The sequence below is a fragment of the Papaver somniferum genome, chromosome 1 (assembly GCF_003573695.1).
Source record: "Papaver somniferum cultivar HN1 chromosome 1, ASM357369v1, whole genome shotgun sequence".
In the NCBI taxonomy this organism is placed as follows: domain Eukaryota; kingdom Viridiplantae; phylum Streptophyta; class Magnoliopsida; order Ranunculales; family Papaveraceae; genus Papaver; species Papaver somniferum.
The window spans coordinates 59,150,706-59,166,846 of record NC_039358.1 but is presented as its reverse complement, the minus strand read 5'-3'; the positions used below and the strand labels follow the sequence as shown (position 1 = coordinate 59,166,846).

The 16,141-nt window shown below is 35.5% G+C and overlaps 1 protein-coding gene across 1 annotated transcript; it reads left to right on the top strand.

The window, feature by feature from the left end:
* The first annotated feature begins 2,785 nt into the window (after positions 1-2,785).
* On the top strand, positions 2,786-3,853 carry LOC113329387. Its single transcript, XM_026576270.1, has 2 exons — positions 2,786-3,430; positions 3,544-3,853. Exons 1-2 carry the CDS (start codon positions 3,304-3,306, stop codon positions 3,723-3,725), a joined length of 309 nt encoding a protein of 102 aa, XP_026432055.1. The 5' UTR covers positions 2,786-3,303; the 3' UTR covers positions 3,726-3,853.
* Positions 3,854-16,141: the final 12,288 nt, after the last annotated feature.

Genomic DNA, 16,141 nt, shown 5'->3' with positions numbered 1-16,141 from the left:
TCCCCAAACTTCAATTGTCCTTTGATTTTCTCATTGATTTCAAAAAAGTAGTGTCTCTCACCAATCATGTGATTGCTGGCTCCATTATTTAAATACCAGATTCCTTCTTCTCCATCCTTTGATTCGTAGTTCTTTGGTATTAGTTTTCCTTTGTTTAAGAATACAACTTCGTGCATGAAAAGAGCTGTATCTGCTTACCTTGTTTCATTCTTGTTTGTTTCTTCCATCTTTTGTATTCTTTCAGGGCATACATAGGAGAAGTGTCCTGGTTTATCACATCTGTAACAAATAATGTTTGATCTATCCTTCTTTTCTTTCCCTTGGTTTTGATCATTCTGACTTGTTGTTTTATCTTGTGAGTTAAACCTTCCTCCCCTTCCTCGGCCTCTGTTTCCTCTACCACCTCTTCCATGACCTCTTCCTCTTGTCGCAGAGTTCTGTTGGTAAGAGTTTGTGTACAAGAGTTTTCCTTGAGTTTCTCCATTGTTTTCTTCATCAAGGATTCTTTCTTCATATGCTTTCAATCTTCCAATTATATCTTCATAGCTAGTCTTCTTTAAATCTAAGACTTGTTCGAGAGAAGCTATGATCTGAATATACTTGGATCTTGGTAAACTATTGAGAAACTTCTTTACCAGTTTATCTTCATCAATGGATTGTCCAAGTGACGTAGATTTTGAGGCTATCTCTGATAGCTTTCCTGCAAAGCTATCAATAGTATCAATGTCTTTCATCTTCACTCTTTCAAATTCAGACATTAAGGTTTGCATACGGGCTTCTTTAACTCGATCAGCTCCGAGATTACGTGCCTTTATTGCATCCCAAATTTTCTTTGAAGTTTCTTGTTCACCAACTTGTAGAACAAGACATTCTGGTATTGCTTGAAAGAGTAATCCAATGGCAACATTGTTTTTGCCTGGGTCCAATGTACCAGGATCAATTGTTTCCCAAACTTTGTAGATTTTCATCAGTACCTTCATTCTCATGGCCCATACTGTGTAGTTTGTGGCGTTGAGGATTGGAACTTGTATTGATGGTGGTGTGAACTGTTTTCCACCCACAACGGTGGTTTCGTTTTCCATGGCTCAGAAACAAGCTCTGATACCAATTAATGGCAACTGCAAGATGAAACTTAGCTTATATAAAGACAACTCTCTTTATTGATGTTTAGAAAATCTCTCAAAACTAAACACAAGCTCTAATCTTGCTCATATGATCAACCACAACTTTGGTGATCATATATATATAGAACTATGAATTCCTTTTCCTTTTCCTAGTCCTATTACCTTATTACATGTCTTTACTTTTCTTAGAACTAGATGACTTCTAATTCCCTTAGGATTACATCAATTTCCTAATCTTGTCCTAACCAGCTTGTTAGTGACTTCTATGTTGAAGTTAATCCAACAGAGACATGACTCTCCCAAAAGGCATGACTCTCCTAAGAGTCACTTATCAAGTATATAAACCCCACTCATGGTTCATTCCAAGTAGAAGAAAAAAACACACCAAAAATCTGATTTTTACTTGCATTCATTGTTGTCTAGTATTGAGAGATAAACACTAAAATTGATTTGCCGTTTCCTTGAGTTTGGAGTGCTTCTACTCGAGGAAGAAAGATCGTTGTATCCTGGGAGACGTTTCGCAAGTAATAACCCATTAGCATCGGAGTGGGGCGAATTTCGTCTTAAGGACAGAGTATCTAATACTCGACTCCATCTATACATAGGTTCTTAGTCTTCTAATCTCTCTTGTTTTCTTTTCTTTTCTTATTCTTTGGTTCTCGCATTTCGGATCAACATCAGTGGCAATAAAGGAGAAGATATCCAACATTCTTTTCATGACAATTGACATTGTCATTCTTAGGACAGGTATGGTTGCTTTTTGCTGCACCCATCGGATCCAACCACGACTCTTGCTATTGACTGATCATGCCATGCCTTGGTGTCTTTTTTTCTTCTTTTTCTGGTATTGATGCCTTGGTGTCACAAGTGGCACATCGCAAGTGGACTTCGTCATCCTCCCATGGGTTCAAATTTTATCAAGCAAATTGCAAGGTCAAATTAGATTACGCTGTCAAAGAGAAAAGGAACGCCTTGGTGTCACAAGTGACACATTAATTACAATAATGTAGCAATTTCTGATCTTAGATGTGCAAGTAGTTGCCGTAAATAAGCTGGTTATTATGGTAGATTAACCGAGTTGAGCGCGCGGCCGACCCATGGAAATATCAATTTATCCCATTTGAAATAGCAAGTACTCAAACAAATCATTCCTTTTGGATAACCTATTAGTGTTTCAAAGAAAATCACAGGCAATTAATCTCCTTTTGGTTTTGTCCAATTTAATTAATTATAATGGAAGATGGCAAGTCATTACCTCCTCAAAAAGACATTGTCTCATTTTCTTCCCAATTAGAAAGCAACTAATAAGTTTTCCTTCAATATCCATATTTCCATTTCAAAATAAGATTCCCATAAGAAAAGTATTTTCTATTTTTAAATGAAACCAGACTACCATGACGTTACCTTTATACTAGTTCGTGCAAGGATTGCTTAATTATGTATGCATTTGTCTGGTATCAGGCACGTCTTAGAAATACTGATCATCCGGTGAAGGGCACGATATCTTGCGAAAGTCAAATGTACCAAGCTGGATTTTTTGCCACATGACATGAGCTGAGTTAGCTATATAGGTCCATCCTTCAACTAACTATTTTCTCTAGTATTAAACTTTGAAACCAACTAAATAATAGTACCAGTACATATGTTTATTACAAACCTAATAGACCAAATGCATTATGAGTTTTAATGTAAAGTTAAAAGTTAGTAGTTTGTTAAGGTCTCTCAATCATAATCTGATTGTCATTAGTAACAACTCCTCAACTACTGATCCAATGAAATCTCACATTCATATTATCACATTAGTATATTGCGTTTGCTGAATCGAATCTGAATGGAGACGCTGCTACTACTACCACTAACAACACCATCATCATCATCATTATCATCCAACAACAACTAGTTAGAGATTAATAGTTTCTCAAATTAATCATTGACTTGTTATTTATTTAAACATGGCCAGCTGAAGGCCTACTTGGTCATATTATATATTTCACCAGTTCACCTCCCTCTCTCTATAACTCTGCATCTCTCATCTTAAGCCATAAAACCCACAAAGGATCGATGAGCTTTTTTGGAGGGAATACTATTGCATGAGCTGCTGCAAACTGCAAGGAATTCTTACCCGAAATATACTAGCTGCAAGGATTTCTTGCTAGAACAGAGAGAATATACTGCGAAAATGACTGCAGGAAGAACGTATGTTTTGATTTTCTTCTTTTGGGCTGTCATCACTATAATCACTCCAACTCTGATTCATTTGTCTGCTGCTGCTAAATCCGCAATTTTGTTGTCTCATCAAACCAAAGGTACAGACTCTTCAGATTTCTATATATGCTTTCTTTTGGGTTATATACTAATTAATGACATGAGGCTTTGTTTTATTAGAACTTAGATACTTATTGTTATGTATTTGGTGCAGTTGAAGAATCAATTAAAGCAAGCGGGATGATAATATCTAATTATTTGGAGAGAAAAGTATTATCAAGAAGAGCACCAATTGAGCGGAAACCAGAACCGGAAATGGCGTCGGCAACAACACTAGCACCGACACCTGCACCTGAACCTGAACCTGTGGAAGGGGGATCTCTCCAGTCTGACTAATTAACAAATGATCACTTATGGGTAAATTCAATGGAGGAAGGGGAAGTACAATGTAGGAAGGATTGTAATTAGTGTAATTTAATCAGAAATTCTAACTATACTGACAATATGTTTGCTTATTTACATAATATATCTGGGTCTGAATTATTCTAAGTTTCGATTATCTACCCTGATCCTGCCTAACCGTGAAGACAACTCGATGCCTATCAGCAAATTATAAATCAGGTGGATCAAAAACATTTTGCATTATTTGTTAGACTAAGGGAAACCATATTTCCCGTTACCGCCCTGTTGATATGCTGCGCAGCTGCAAATTAAGCACCGGAAATAGGCAATTCTAATTCTACAAATTTATGTAGTCTTGTCATTTACCGCGTATATCTTTTGGCACGATAATATACAATGTTTCATTAGCACAATATTACTGACACAGTATTTTTTTTTAGAAATAACGGTGTGATTTAACTGGTGGGTTAAGTGGCAAAATGCGCCAAAATGGATCCCAAGGTTGTGAAAATGTCCCGGACGTTAGGGGAAAGATTAAAATGCCCCGAGCCGTTACTTTTTCTTTAAATAGTCAAAATGGGGCATTTGACTGGTCAACCGTGTTATGAAATATCCCTTTTGCCCTTCGTACAAAATTAACGGTGGAGATGTTAAACGTGTGCTAATGATTATGTTGACACGTGGGTTATGTAAAAGGAGGACACGTAGACAATGACTGACAGTTGTACGGCACGTGTGGGTTCCCACGTGTTCTTGTAGTCTTATCTTCAACCCACATCGTGTTTCAGCCACAAAACAAAAATAAAGTTTTCAGCACACAGAGAGATAGAGAAACAGATCGAGAGACTGGGAAGATGAGAGAGGGACAGATCGTGAAGAAAGGATAGATGAGACGGAGAAGATAAGAGTCGTGTGTGTTTGTTATGTTCTGAAGCGAAGAACAGGTAATTTCTTCAAACCCTTCTTCAGTTTCTTATTTCCCTTTCTGATTTTTGAATGTATGATTGTTGATCTTAAAACCCTAGCTTTGTTTCACTGGTTGTTGTGATTACAAAAATATCGTAAGAGCTCTGAAACGAATTTAGGGTTTTAGGAAAACAAAATTAGGGTTTGAAGAACTCTAATTAGGGTTTGAAAGAAACAAAATTGGGGATTATAATTTGGGGGTTTTCCATTTTTAGGGGATAATTCAATTTAGGGGATATTTCAATTTCTTTTTGCCTCTGAATTCTGTGTATCTCTGTCTATTTTAGTAACTCTTGATTACTGTAAAACCATGGCATGGCTAATTTACTGCCTTAGAATGAATGATATAAACAAGCAATGAGGGGTTGATACAAGGAGTCTTTGCTGTCATGTGACCCTGTTACGGTACTCAGTAAGCTCGTAGATTTCACCAACTCGAAACAAATTAGTAGTGGTCACAAATCAAGTGGCGCAAAATAAAAATTCTGAGACTGTTCTCATCATTTTTGACTAGTTTATACATGTGGATTCCATTTCCTACATTATATGATGCACGATATATGTTTTTGTAAAGACTTCCTATCCCACATCATTTGATGTTGCCGATATTGTTGTTACTGACTTACTGTTGCATAATGTGTTGCCAGTTTCTAAGCAGGTGTAGTATTTATGCACTACAAAATTAGCCTAAAACATTGGTTGGACAGAACAAAGCATCTGAAATCATTGGGAATGTCGTCTTTGTCCTGAGTATGGGCACAAATTATTTCATTCAGAATTACCTCATCGAAACTCCAAGAGCTTAAAGTTTATACCTGCAATTGCCACCATTAAAACATCATCAGGGCTTAAAACTATGATATGTACTTTTAATTAGTTTGCCTTGTTCATGTACAACTACTTAAAGGTCAATGTTAGTTCCAATTTCTCGATTTTATGCTATGCGCTTATAAGGTCCAACTTATAAGGTCCTGAGGGCAGCATACTTATAATTGTCCCACTCAATTGAGTCGGATGAAATGTCCCAGTAAGTTGTCGTCACGGGTCAAATACAATGTATTCATTTATGTGTATGCTAGCAACCGCTAAATAGGAGGTTTATCTGACCATTGCATTCTGCCTTCTACCTTAGTCTATTTTACTGTCATGCACGGAAGCTTAGTCTTTTTTACTGTCATGCGAGCCTGTTATGAGACTCTATTGAATTTGTATACCTCGCCAACTGAAAACATATTGGTAGTAGTCACAAATAAAGTGGCTCTAGATCAAAATTCTGAGATTGTTCCCAACATATTTGACTAGTTTATATTTCTGGCTTCCTTTTTCTATGATTATAAGATGTGCAGTATGCGTTTTCGTGAACACTTCCTATCCCCCATCATTTGATGTTGTTTGTTATTGTTGCAGAAGGTGTTTCCAGTTTCTAAGCAGACGGAGTATTCATTGCAGTACAAGATTTTATCCTACAGAAATTGGTTGGACAGAACAAAGCATCTGAAATGAATGGGAATGTCATCTTCGTCTTGAGTACTTTCGAATACCATTACAAGGAACTAATTTACACCTTGCGTAGATCCAAGGACAATCAATTGATTGATGATTTCTTTCGTTGCAATCTCACATTCCTGCAAATTAAGTAAAAATGAAAGTGATTATTGATACTACTAACCCCTAACTATGTTCTTCTTTGTAAAATTATTGAAATTGAACTTACCATGTTCATTTTCTCGCCTGATCTAGCAGCCCTTATTAAGAAAAAAGAACCAATGTACTGATTTTTGCTTTTGGATGATCGTTATAACAACGGCCATAATCTGTAGCTGTTGATTTGAACGTGGCGCAATCCTAGTTAATAGGACATGTTGCTCATTTTTTGAAAAGAAACCCCATTTCGGTAAATCTAACTCCTACATCTACGGCCGTCCAATTTTAGAGTAGCCACATGTCGCAATCTCACTAATTCAGGCAAATGCCAAAGCAGTCTCGTGCATGTCAGCCTGTTTGACAGAAGGGTATAAATGTAATCTTTTCGCACGTGTAGGGCCACATGCTTATAAATTTGACCACTTAACCATCTGAAACGGAATACATAATGGAATGGGGCATTTTGATAAGATTCCGGGGAATTTTAATCTTTCCCTTAACGTCCGGGGCATTTTCACAACCATGGGGTCCATTTTGGGAAATTTTGCCACTTAACCCTTAACTGGTCCTTGTCAAATGATTTCTTTGGAAAAGAGTTTTTTATAATCAAACTAGAGATGATGTTAATAAGAATAACACTTGGAGAAGTAAACTGAGGATACTTGAATATCAAGTGGTTAGATTTCGTGATCAATTCTGAAAACCAAAAATGTTTTACCATTGTGGTCTGGGCAAGATTTCCTGAGTATTGGAAAAAGAGATTGTTCGGTGTCTTGAAAAAAACACTTGACAGATCTCCTAGAGTAGATGATGCAATTTTGAATAAGTTGTTGGATATCACGGTGTTTTGGTTGAAGTTGATTTTGCTAACTGGTGTTGGGTGGATCCCCTTCAGCGATTAGTCATCAGATTGAGCGATTTGGTCTATAGTATGACTCCACTTGCTAGAAGCATATCTACACATGTATATTATTCTAAACGGCGGAAGACTATTTTATTCAGGGTAGGTTTTCTGCGGTAGAAGAACTGGAGGTTAGTAATGCAGGAATCAAGATTTGGTCAGTTTCGCTAAAAAATTAAATTTGTTTGTTGTAAGTAAGATGGATACCTGCATGAATATTATAGAAGAAGTATCCTTACATGTGGCAAAAGGAAGGAAAAATAGAGAGATTTTGTGTGTTTTGCTATAGTGTTATAAGAGGAGATAAAAATGGGAAACTTTGTCTTCCAATTGCGTATTTTTTGTATTCTCTGCATATATTGTGTAATGGTTTCACTAAAATTCTTGCAGATGGATAATCCAATTATTTCAGAAGGGTTGAGTATAGTAGCAAAGTTAATGTAGCAACATGTGAATTTAAATGATATAGGTAACTGTAAGTTATTAGAATTTATCAAGAAAGCTTATGCATGCATTAGGAAGGGTGAATTTATGGAATTAGTGGGAAAGTTGTTTCAAGAGGAAGGGTTTTACAACTCTAAAACAAGACATGATCAAGTGAAGAGAGAATTAAAGAATAAATGGCAGTTGCAGTTTAAATTGAAAGTAAGAGAAACAAAGACTAAGCCTCTCCTTTTCTTCTCTTTTGAAGATCCTAAAGAATTTGCAAAGGTGGTAATGTCAAATGTTCATGTGGATGGTAGGCTGCTTGCTTTTACGGAAAAAATAGACAACTTTTTCAATAAATATGTCTTCTGGACAACTTTCAAATTCAGTAGCTTTATATCTGGTAGAATGTATATGGCTAGGAAGGTGGCAAAGAAGTTAGGTGAAGTGCTGATGATGATTGATCCACATGATGGAGAGTTCAAAACATTGGTCATAGTAGATTTAAGTAAGCCTCTGGTGAAAAGGATAGACATGGTAATGGAAGACTTGGGAACGAGAAAGATTCGGATTGAGATTGACTACATGGGACTTCCTGCAAAGGTTTGTACAAAGTGTATGTGGATATCTCACCCTTGTAACTATGATTGTATAAATGAAACTCCAGAAACTCATGTAGTGGTAGGGACTAAACAAAAAGCGTAAGGATACTTAGAGCTCAAGAAAAATAAAGCTAAGAATTGGAAGAGGACTGATCAAACTTCAACTAATTTTATTAGTTTGATTGACAAAGAGGCAGTAAACAAAGGAAATGGGAAGAGGCAAAGAATGTATACTGATTGGCAATGTCCAAATCCAGAGATGAAGGCAGAAGCAATCACAATTAGAGAGACCGAGGTTTTAGGTAAGAATGCTGAGAAAGGTAAGCAAAAAGAAGAAGTTGGGAACAAAACTGAAACAGATGATCATGCAAAAAAAAAGAGATGTATTTGCAGAAGCTCATAGAAGGAAAGTTGTATCTCCAAGGATATGCTTGGCTACTGGAAGAGTACAAAGATTTGGGCAGAGTTACACCAAGTGAAATGCTCTACAGCTCTTACCACTTATGAAGGGGATGAAGATCATATAAACCCAACACCAATAGCAGCTGCTGAATATGTTTTCAATGAAGATACCATGGTGGTTTTTGCTTGCTGTGATTGGGATATACTTTCTTATCGTTTTGGTAGAACTTGTCATCTCCTAATTTCCATAGTGTTTTATTTGCGCGTTTCTAGTATAATAGTTTTCTATCTTTTAGCTTTGATAAACATGATTATTCTGTCATGGAATGCTCAGGGATGTAGTGGTCCAAAGACCTTTAACCATCTTCAATTTTCGATTCAAAAACATAAACCTTATTTGTTCTTCATACCTGGAAAAAAAAAAGGTCTTTCAACAAAAATGAAAATGTCTGCCAAAAAACTGAAGTCTAAGGCCGGATTATTACTACATCAATAGTAAAATCAATGGGTTAGATTGTTTGGTTCAATAACTTAGAATTTTAGTTATGTGAAATCTAATTGAATATAATTACTGTCGCGTTTAAGGTCAGAGAGGTTCTTTGCTATACTTCATGTATGTATGATGCTCTGAATTCTCAAGGTAAATTTAGTCAGTGGGAGTATATTCAAACTTTAACGTCTCAAATTTCTCATCCTTGGATGATTGTAGGGGGCCTAAATTTTTCCCTACACAATAGTGATAAAGAAGGGGGTAATGAGTCCAATTCTAGTGCTTCCATGATCATTCAAACTGTAATCCAACAAGTTGGTCTTATAGATTTGAAATTCACGGGTGATCCTTTTACTTGTTCCAATAAGAGAGAAGTGGTTGAAAGTATTAGAGAAAGGATTTATCAAAGTCTTATAAATATGGACTGGTTTGAATGCTTTCCTGATGCATTAGTTCATCAACTTATAAGAACTGCCTCAAATTATAATCTTTTATTGATAGATTTTGATCCAATTAGATTAAAGCATGACAGACCTTATAAGTTTTATAGAGGGTGGATGGAGCATGAGGATTATAGTACGTTCATAGAGAATGTTTGGAATGTTCATAAACTGCATGATAATACTAATTTGCATAAACTGTTAAAATATCTTCCCATGAATTTTAAGTATTGAAATTAAAATGTTAAAAACAAGGAAAGTATTTTAAAACAAAGTGATAAAGAAAATGCTAAGCAGGTCATTTAATCTCTAGGAAAATATTGAAGAATCTAGAGAATGAATTAGAAACTTGGAGCAAGATTGAAAACATTTATTGGATAAAAAATATATTGTAAAGACAAGTTCTTTAAAGAACATGATAAGTGTACTAAATACTTTCATGCGATGTCATCGAACATAAAAATGCATATTAATTCTATTCATTCTCTAAGAGATAGTTCAGGTCCTTGCTTGGAGGAGAATGAACAGTTGGATGTTCTTCTGAAAAACCATTTTCAAGGCATAAGTACAACTGAAGGAAACAATATTGATCCTATTTTTGATCATATTATACTTAAGGTTATTACAGATGTGGAATATGAGGAACTAATCAAAATGTCAGATACTGAGGAAATTAAAAGGGTGTTGTTAAATATGAATCCTTGGGGATCTCCTGGTCCGGATGGATACCCGCTGGGGTTTTTTCAATCTTATTGGAACTTTTTAGAACATGCTGTTGTTAATCTAGTAAGGAGTTTTATTGAATCAGGTAAACTTCCTGTTAGAGCACTGCTCTGTCGAACTCGCAAGCGTTACTATCTCAAGCTTGTTTGTCAAGTTTAGTTGATCAAAACTATAGTCTTGATTTCTAGTCTACTTATAGGAATTTAGGACTAGGAGAGATTGTGCAGTTGAGCTTTAGACTTCACGGCGCTTACAACTGAAGACGAAGATCTACTAAAGAACTCGGAGGAACTTCATCAACAAAAGGTATGTGGAGGCTAAAACTTATCTATCACTCAGAAGTCTATTCTTTATTGAGACAAAAGTTGTATAGCGATATAAACTTTGATATCATACACATTTGTTATTTCGAGCTAAGTGTAACTCGCTAATCTATTTCTCGAAATATGTGTTGGTAGCTTTTTGCTTTAGCTACATTCATCATTATTCTTGACGAGTTTAGTTGGAAATAATTTATTTGTTGGAAACTAAATAATAAGTTAAAAGATGATCATGTAGAAATTTCCTTGAAACATCTTACATGATTTGTGTGAGAATCATTTGATGTCGACTTGGAAAGTTTTGTATTGATCATTCGATCACTTGGAAATTGCTTATAAGCTAATGGTTTGTGTGAGACAGCCATTGTCGTCTTCTAAGAATGTTTCAATGATTGAAATGGGAGTTTAGAACTAAAACCCTTGTCTGGAAAACATCACAGTATACGTACTTAGTGTACAAACTGTGTTGGTATGATTCAGGTCCGGGAACCAAGTTTCCATACCAGTATGCGAATGGTTTTAATTGAGAAGTCCGGGAACCAAGTTTTCATACCAGTATATGAACGGTTCTACTTGAGTTAGGATCGGGACGACAGTTTGCGTACCCATTTGCAAACTGTTGGACAAGACCAAAGTCCAGAACTTTAGTTTGCGTACCCGTTTGCAAACTGAGTGGTTAAAATTCTAAAATCAGTTAAGTATGTTTACATACTCATGTACAAATACATTTATGAAATAACAAATGCAATCTTTGCAAACCATGGATTAATGTTCATGAACTGATTCTTATACTTTGTACATTATGAATCACTCTGATTTTGCTTCAATTGGATCATATATACTTCTATGTGATTGTCAACAATTGAACAAATCTATGAAACACAATTAGATTCATTTGATTATCTTTCATGATTGATTGATCAACATAGTTGATCTAGATGTGTTAGATGAATGTGGGTAAGACAAAAATGTTCAAACGGCTAACTTTGGTTAACTATTATTGAGCCAACTCAATATACACGTTTAGGTACATTTACCTATATCTAAATGAAAGTATATTTCATTTGTGTGTGACAAGCTAAGACCATCTAACGGTGGAGAGATATTGCTTTGGTTCCACGCAGACTTAGCTTGTATCTTAAATCACATTTTCATCTAACGGTGAATATAGAATGCTTTGTTTCTTAGATAACTTAGCAAACCCTGATTTGAAAGGCTATATAATGGAGAAATCTAGCAACTGGGAAACCTAATCCCCACACCTCTTGTGTGATATTAGTTGCGACTAGAGTCGATTCTCCTTTAACCTATGTTTTTCCTATAATCATTATAGTTTAACGGCTTGAAGACTTCATTGGGATTCTGAAGCCAGATCCAACTATTTCCTCTGTAGTTGTGTTCTGATCTTACTTATTCTATCGTGTTGAGTATTATCTTCTCTAAGATTTGCTCGAGATTTATCTCCGATAGGTAAGATATAAAAAGTAATCAAAAAGCTCTTCGTCTCATTCTTTGTGATTCCACAGTAACTTGTACTACTAACATATAGTTAAGTTATTGTGAGGTGATTGATATTTTTAGGTTGTTCTTCGGGAATATAAGACCGGATTATCAATTGGTTCCTGGTGCGTGTCGTGAATGCAACAAATTAAATCACTTATTTCCACACAATTAACTGGTAATATAATTGAAGAAAGAATCGTTCCCACAAAGAGCAGGGAGTTTTCAGTTGCCAAGTGTCACAAATGGGGGTTTTGTTTGTAGGTTGCAAATAAAGCAAATAAATTAAGATGTAATCAAGGATGGGGAGTATGATCGAGGAATCCTTCTTCGTTACTAAACATTCATCAAAGTAATATAATTATCTATTCGTCATTAATCATAAATTATCACCAACTGTAGGGTAACAGGTACGCTTAGCTACCCCCAAGACTCCTAATATCACTGAATAACATGTACGCTTAGCTATCGGATTCTATCCGTCTGAGCCACCTTGAGGTACGTTTACAAGATTTAACTCAGTCGAATGCTTTAGGGTTTATGAATTTAGGTTCAGTCCTAGCAGTTAAACTCGGTACGATCGGTTCACTTACTAGTATTGTTTTTACACGCGATTGCTCCACAGAATCCCTCTGCAAGGTCTCACGTTTTCTACTTGTGTAAGGGTTATTCAACAATTACGGATATCCTAACCCGTTACTATCAATAGATCAATCAAGGGATCAGTTTAGTAGGCCTCCTAAATCAATCATAAATATTAATCATAGTAGAAACAAACGATAATCATATTAAGAAATCAAAATAGATTCATATATTAAATCAAATCATGTTTAGAACTTAGAATTCATCCTCAATCAAATAGGAGTTTAGTTACTCATGGATTTAGTAAAACCCATGATATACATATGATAAAATCAAAGATAAATAGTTTCTGTAATGGAAGAACCCAAAACCCAAGCTTTCGCTCATTGTCTTCTTGTCTCCACTTCCGTATATTTTGATAAAATCTCTGTTCGGTACTTGGAACTCCTTTGAAAAGTATTTGGAAGTATCTTTAAATATCCCTAAGAATATTTGGGTTTGGAAATACTTCGGAACTAAGAAAACCAATTTTGGCAAGTATTTTCGTCACTTTTTGGAGGGTGTAACCGATCCTGGTACGTGGTTGGTATGATCGGTCACACAAGTAGGTAAGAATTTGGCCTTATTTGATCCATGGTTTTGCCCACAACTTTTGCATACGAACTCAGAATGACCTCATTCTTTTTGCGTTATTTTTGTCTCTTCATTATCTACAAACCTTAGTCCAAGCTCACATGTCCGCTTTAGCACTCTTTTCACTCCTTTTGGATGATTCTACCTAAATAAGACAAACAAAAGAAAACAATAGTAATACAAGGCAATATGAAAGAAACATAACAAATACAAGCATGGAACTGATAACAAAAGTATAGTAAATTATGCACTTATCAGTTCATGTGCATCTTGATTTATCATAAGACGAAACAAAACTTCATAAGTATTTCTGTGGGAAACAGATTTATCTATCAGAATAGACATTTCTGTGTGAGACATATTTGTTTATAAGTCTTCGACTTTGGGTCATTGCAACTCTTAGTTTTGGGTGAGATCAGCTAAGAGAATCAAGTGCATAGAGTCCTACTGGGATTCAGAGGCGTAAGGAACGCGACTGTACCTTGATTAGTATGAGATTGGTTAGGGCTCAACTACATTCCAGTCCGAAGTTAATTTGTAGTAGGCTAGTGGCTGTAGCAGCTTAATACAGTGTGGTGTTCAAAACTGGACTAGGTCCGGGGGGTTTTCTGCATTCGCGGTTTCCTCGTTAACAAAATTGCCGGTGTTTGTGTTATTTCTTTTCCGCATTATATTTGTTTATATAATTGAAATATCACAGGTTGTGCGTAGTTCAATCAATTGGGAAATCCGACCTTGTTTGTTGGGTGATAATTGATTGACACTTGAACATTGTTTTTTGATACCATTCAAGTTATTTCTCATATCAATCACGCTCACAGATTCCTATCTGTTCGATTGCAGATTGTATTAAGAAATAGAGATACAACTCTGGGAAATATTTCTTTGATTGAGTCTGATTGTCTAGCTGATTCTCACGGAAATATATTGGAGTTAGTCCATACATATTGCCGAACGAAATATTGGGTATGGTTGTTAGACCCCCGCTTTTTCAATTGGTAACATAGCATGCAAACACGCTAAGACCTCACAAGTCTGTGTTTGTAGTAATCTGATTTATGCGGACATAAGTTTATCTCGCAATTACGCACATAGAAATGTCCTCCAAAGTTTTTGACTATGCCAAATGTCTTGGACTTACATCAAAGGATAACTCCTTTGCTGATTCTTCTGAATTCCGAGGTAGACAACCTTTGCTATCAGATTCTGATAACATTCCCTCTAAAGCGACAGTTAACACTATGTCATTATCTGAAATGGAGCTCACCAAAACTTTAAAAAAATCTGCTGATATTATTGATATTCAAGTATCTAAAATTAGATATCTTGAAGAAAAATATGCTCAGCTCATTGATGAACTTGAGAAGTCTCTTGATAGAGAACGAGAACTCTGTAGTATGGTTGAATCTTTTTCTAACAATATCAAAAATCTTGTTCAAGAAACTACTCTATAGCGCAAAAAGATTAGTATGCTTGAAGATATTGTTAAAGAAGATTGAATTAGAGAAAAATGTTTAATCGAGACTCATTCATCAGAATTGAACAACCGTCGTGTTGAAAAAGAGAAACTTGTTGCATCTCTTTTACTAGCCCAGGAACAATGCAACTCCTTGAAAAGGGAAAACTCTATTTGATAAGTAAATTTTCCTTGATGCCTAATACTCATGTGGTATTACCTAGCATGGAGAAATTTTCTTTTAAGGAATTTTCTGCTAAGAAACAGTTACGTGACAGAATTCCAGAAAGGCTATGAATCTGAAACGAGATGATTCTAACGTTTCTTATCCACGAATCTATTCATTTTATGGGAAAAGGATTCACAATGTTCTACATTGTTTTGCTAGAAAGAAACAGATTTCTGATCTTCAAAATCTACTTCTTTTTACTGTCGATATAGTAAATTGTCTGACGACATCTACAATGGATTTCATTCCTACAGAAAACCATAACTCTCATAAAATAGGTTTCCATGGTCACTCATCTAGAAATCTCTACAGAAATCGTGTCACTTATGTTTATGCAAACCCTTTCGCAAATATACACATTCCTAGTGTTTATGAGAATAAGTATGGTAGACCTAAGTCTAGGAGATGGAAGTCTCACAATTCTGATACTCTGGAACCAATCTCTAGAGGTCCTAGAATTAATCCTCAGAAAAATCCTTCTGATGGACATTTAAAAGGGTTTATGTCTAATTCGCCTGGAATGAGATATAACTAAAGGAAGATAAGGAATACACAGCACAAACACTCATAAGGTATTTACAACTCTTCCTTCAATCTTCATAGTGGAATTACTTCTCACGCTGCTACCTAGTTCTAGGTATGATCATCCTTGTTTTCTAACTTGAGAGAGTTGCAAGGATGATATTTGTGGGATGCTCAAGTTCGTTGTATGTTATCATCTGATCTTGTTGTTTTCATTAATTTTCATATGCTCTAGTTTATAGTGAATTCTCTAAATTATCGAGTTATGAAAAGATACGAGATAACTGAAAAGCAAAGTGTATTTCCTTATTTTGGATCTCTTCCAATCCATTAAATTTTTATAACCGGTACACGAACGTCCGTGTCTTCTTCTTCTTAAGAGTTTTTAGGGTTTCCATAATAAGGGTTTATTTCTCTTGTTCACAAACATATATATATATATATATATTTATTTATTTATATTGTTGGTCTACATCCCTATAAAAAAATATTTATGAAGAACTCTTCAAGATCTCAGGATATTGTAAATCTTGACATAGAAGAAGACATCAAAGGATGCAGTTCGATTCAAGAA

What these genes read in the sequence shown, in the direction of transcription:
- LOC113329387 (XM_026576270.1), top strand. Translation starts at nt 3,304, where the DNA reads ATGACTGCAGGAAGAACGTATGTTTTGATTTTCTTCTTTTGGGCTGTC. An exon ending in GTTGTCTCATCAAACCAAAG is followed by an intron (nt 3,431 to 3,543) that starts GTACAGACTCTT and finishes TATTTGGTGCAG; the next exon opens with TTGAAGAATCAATTAAAGCA.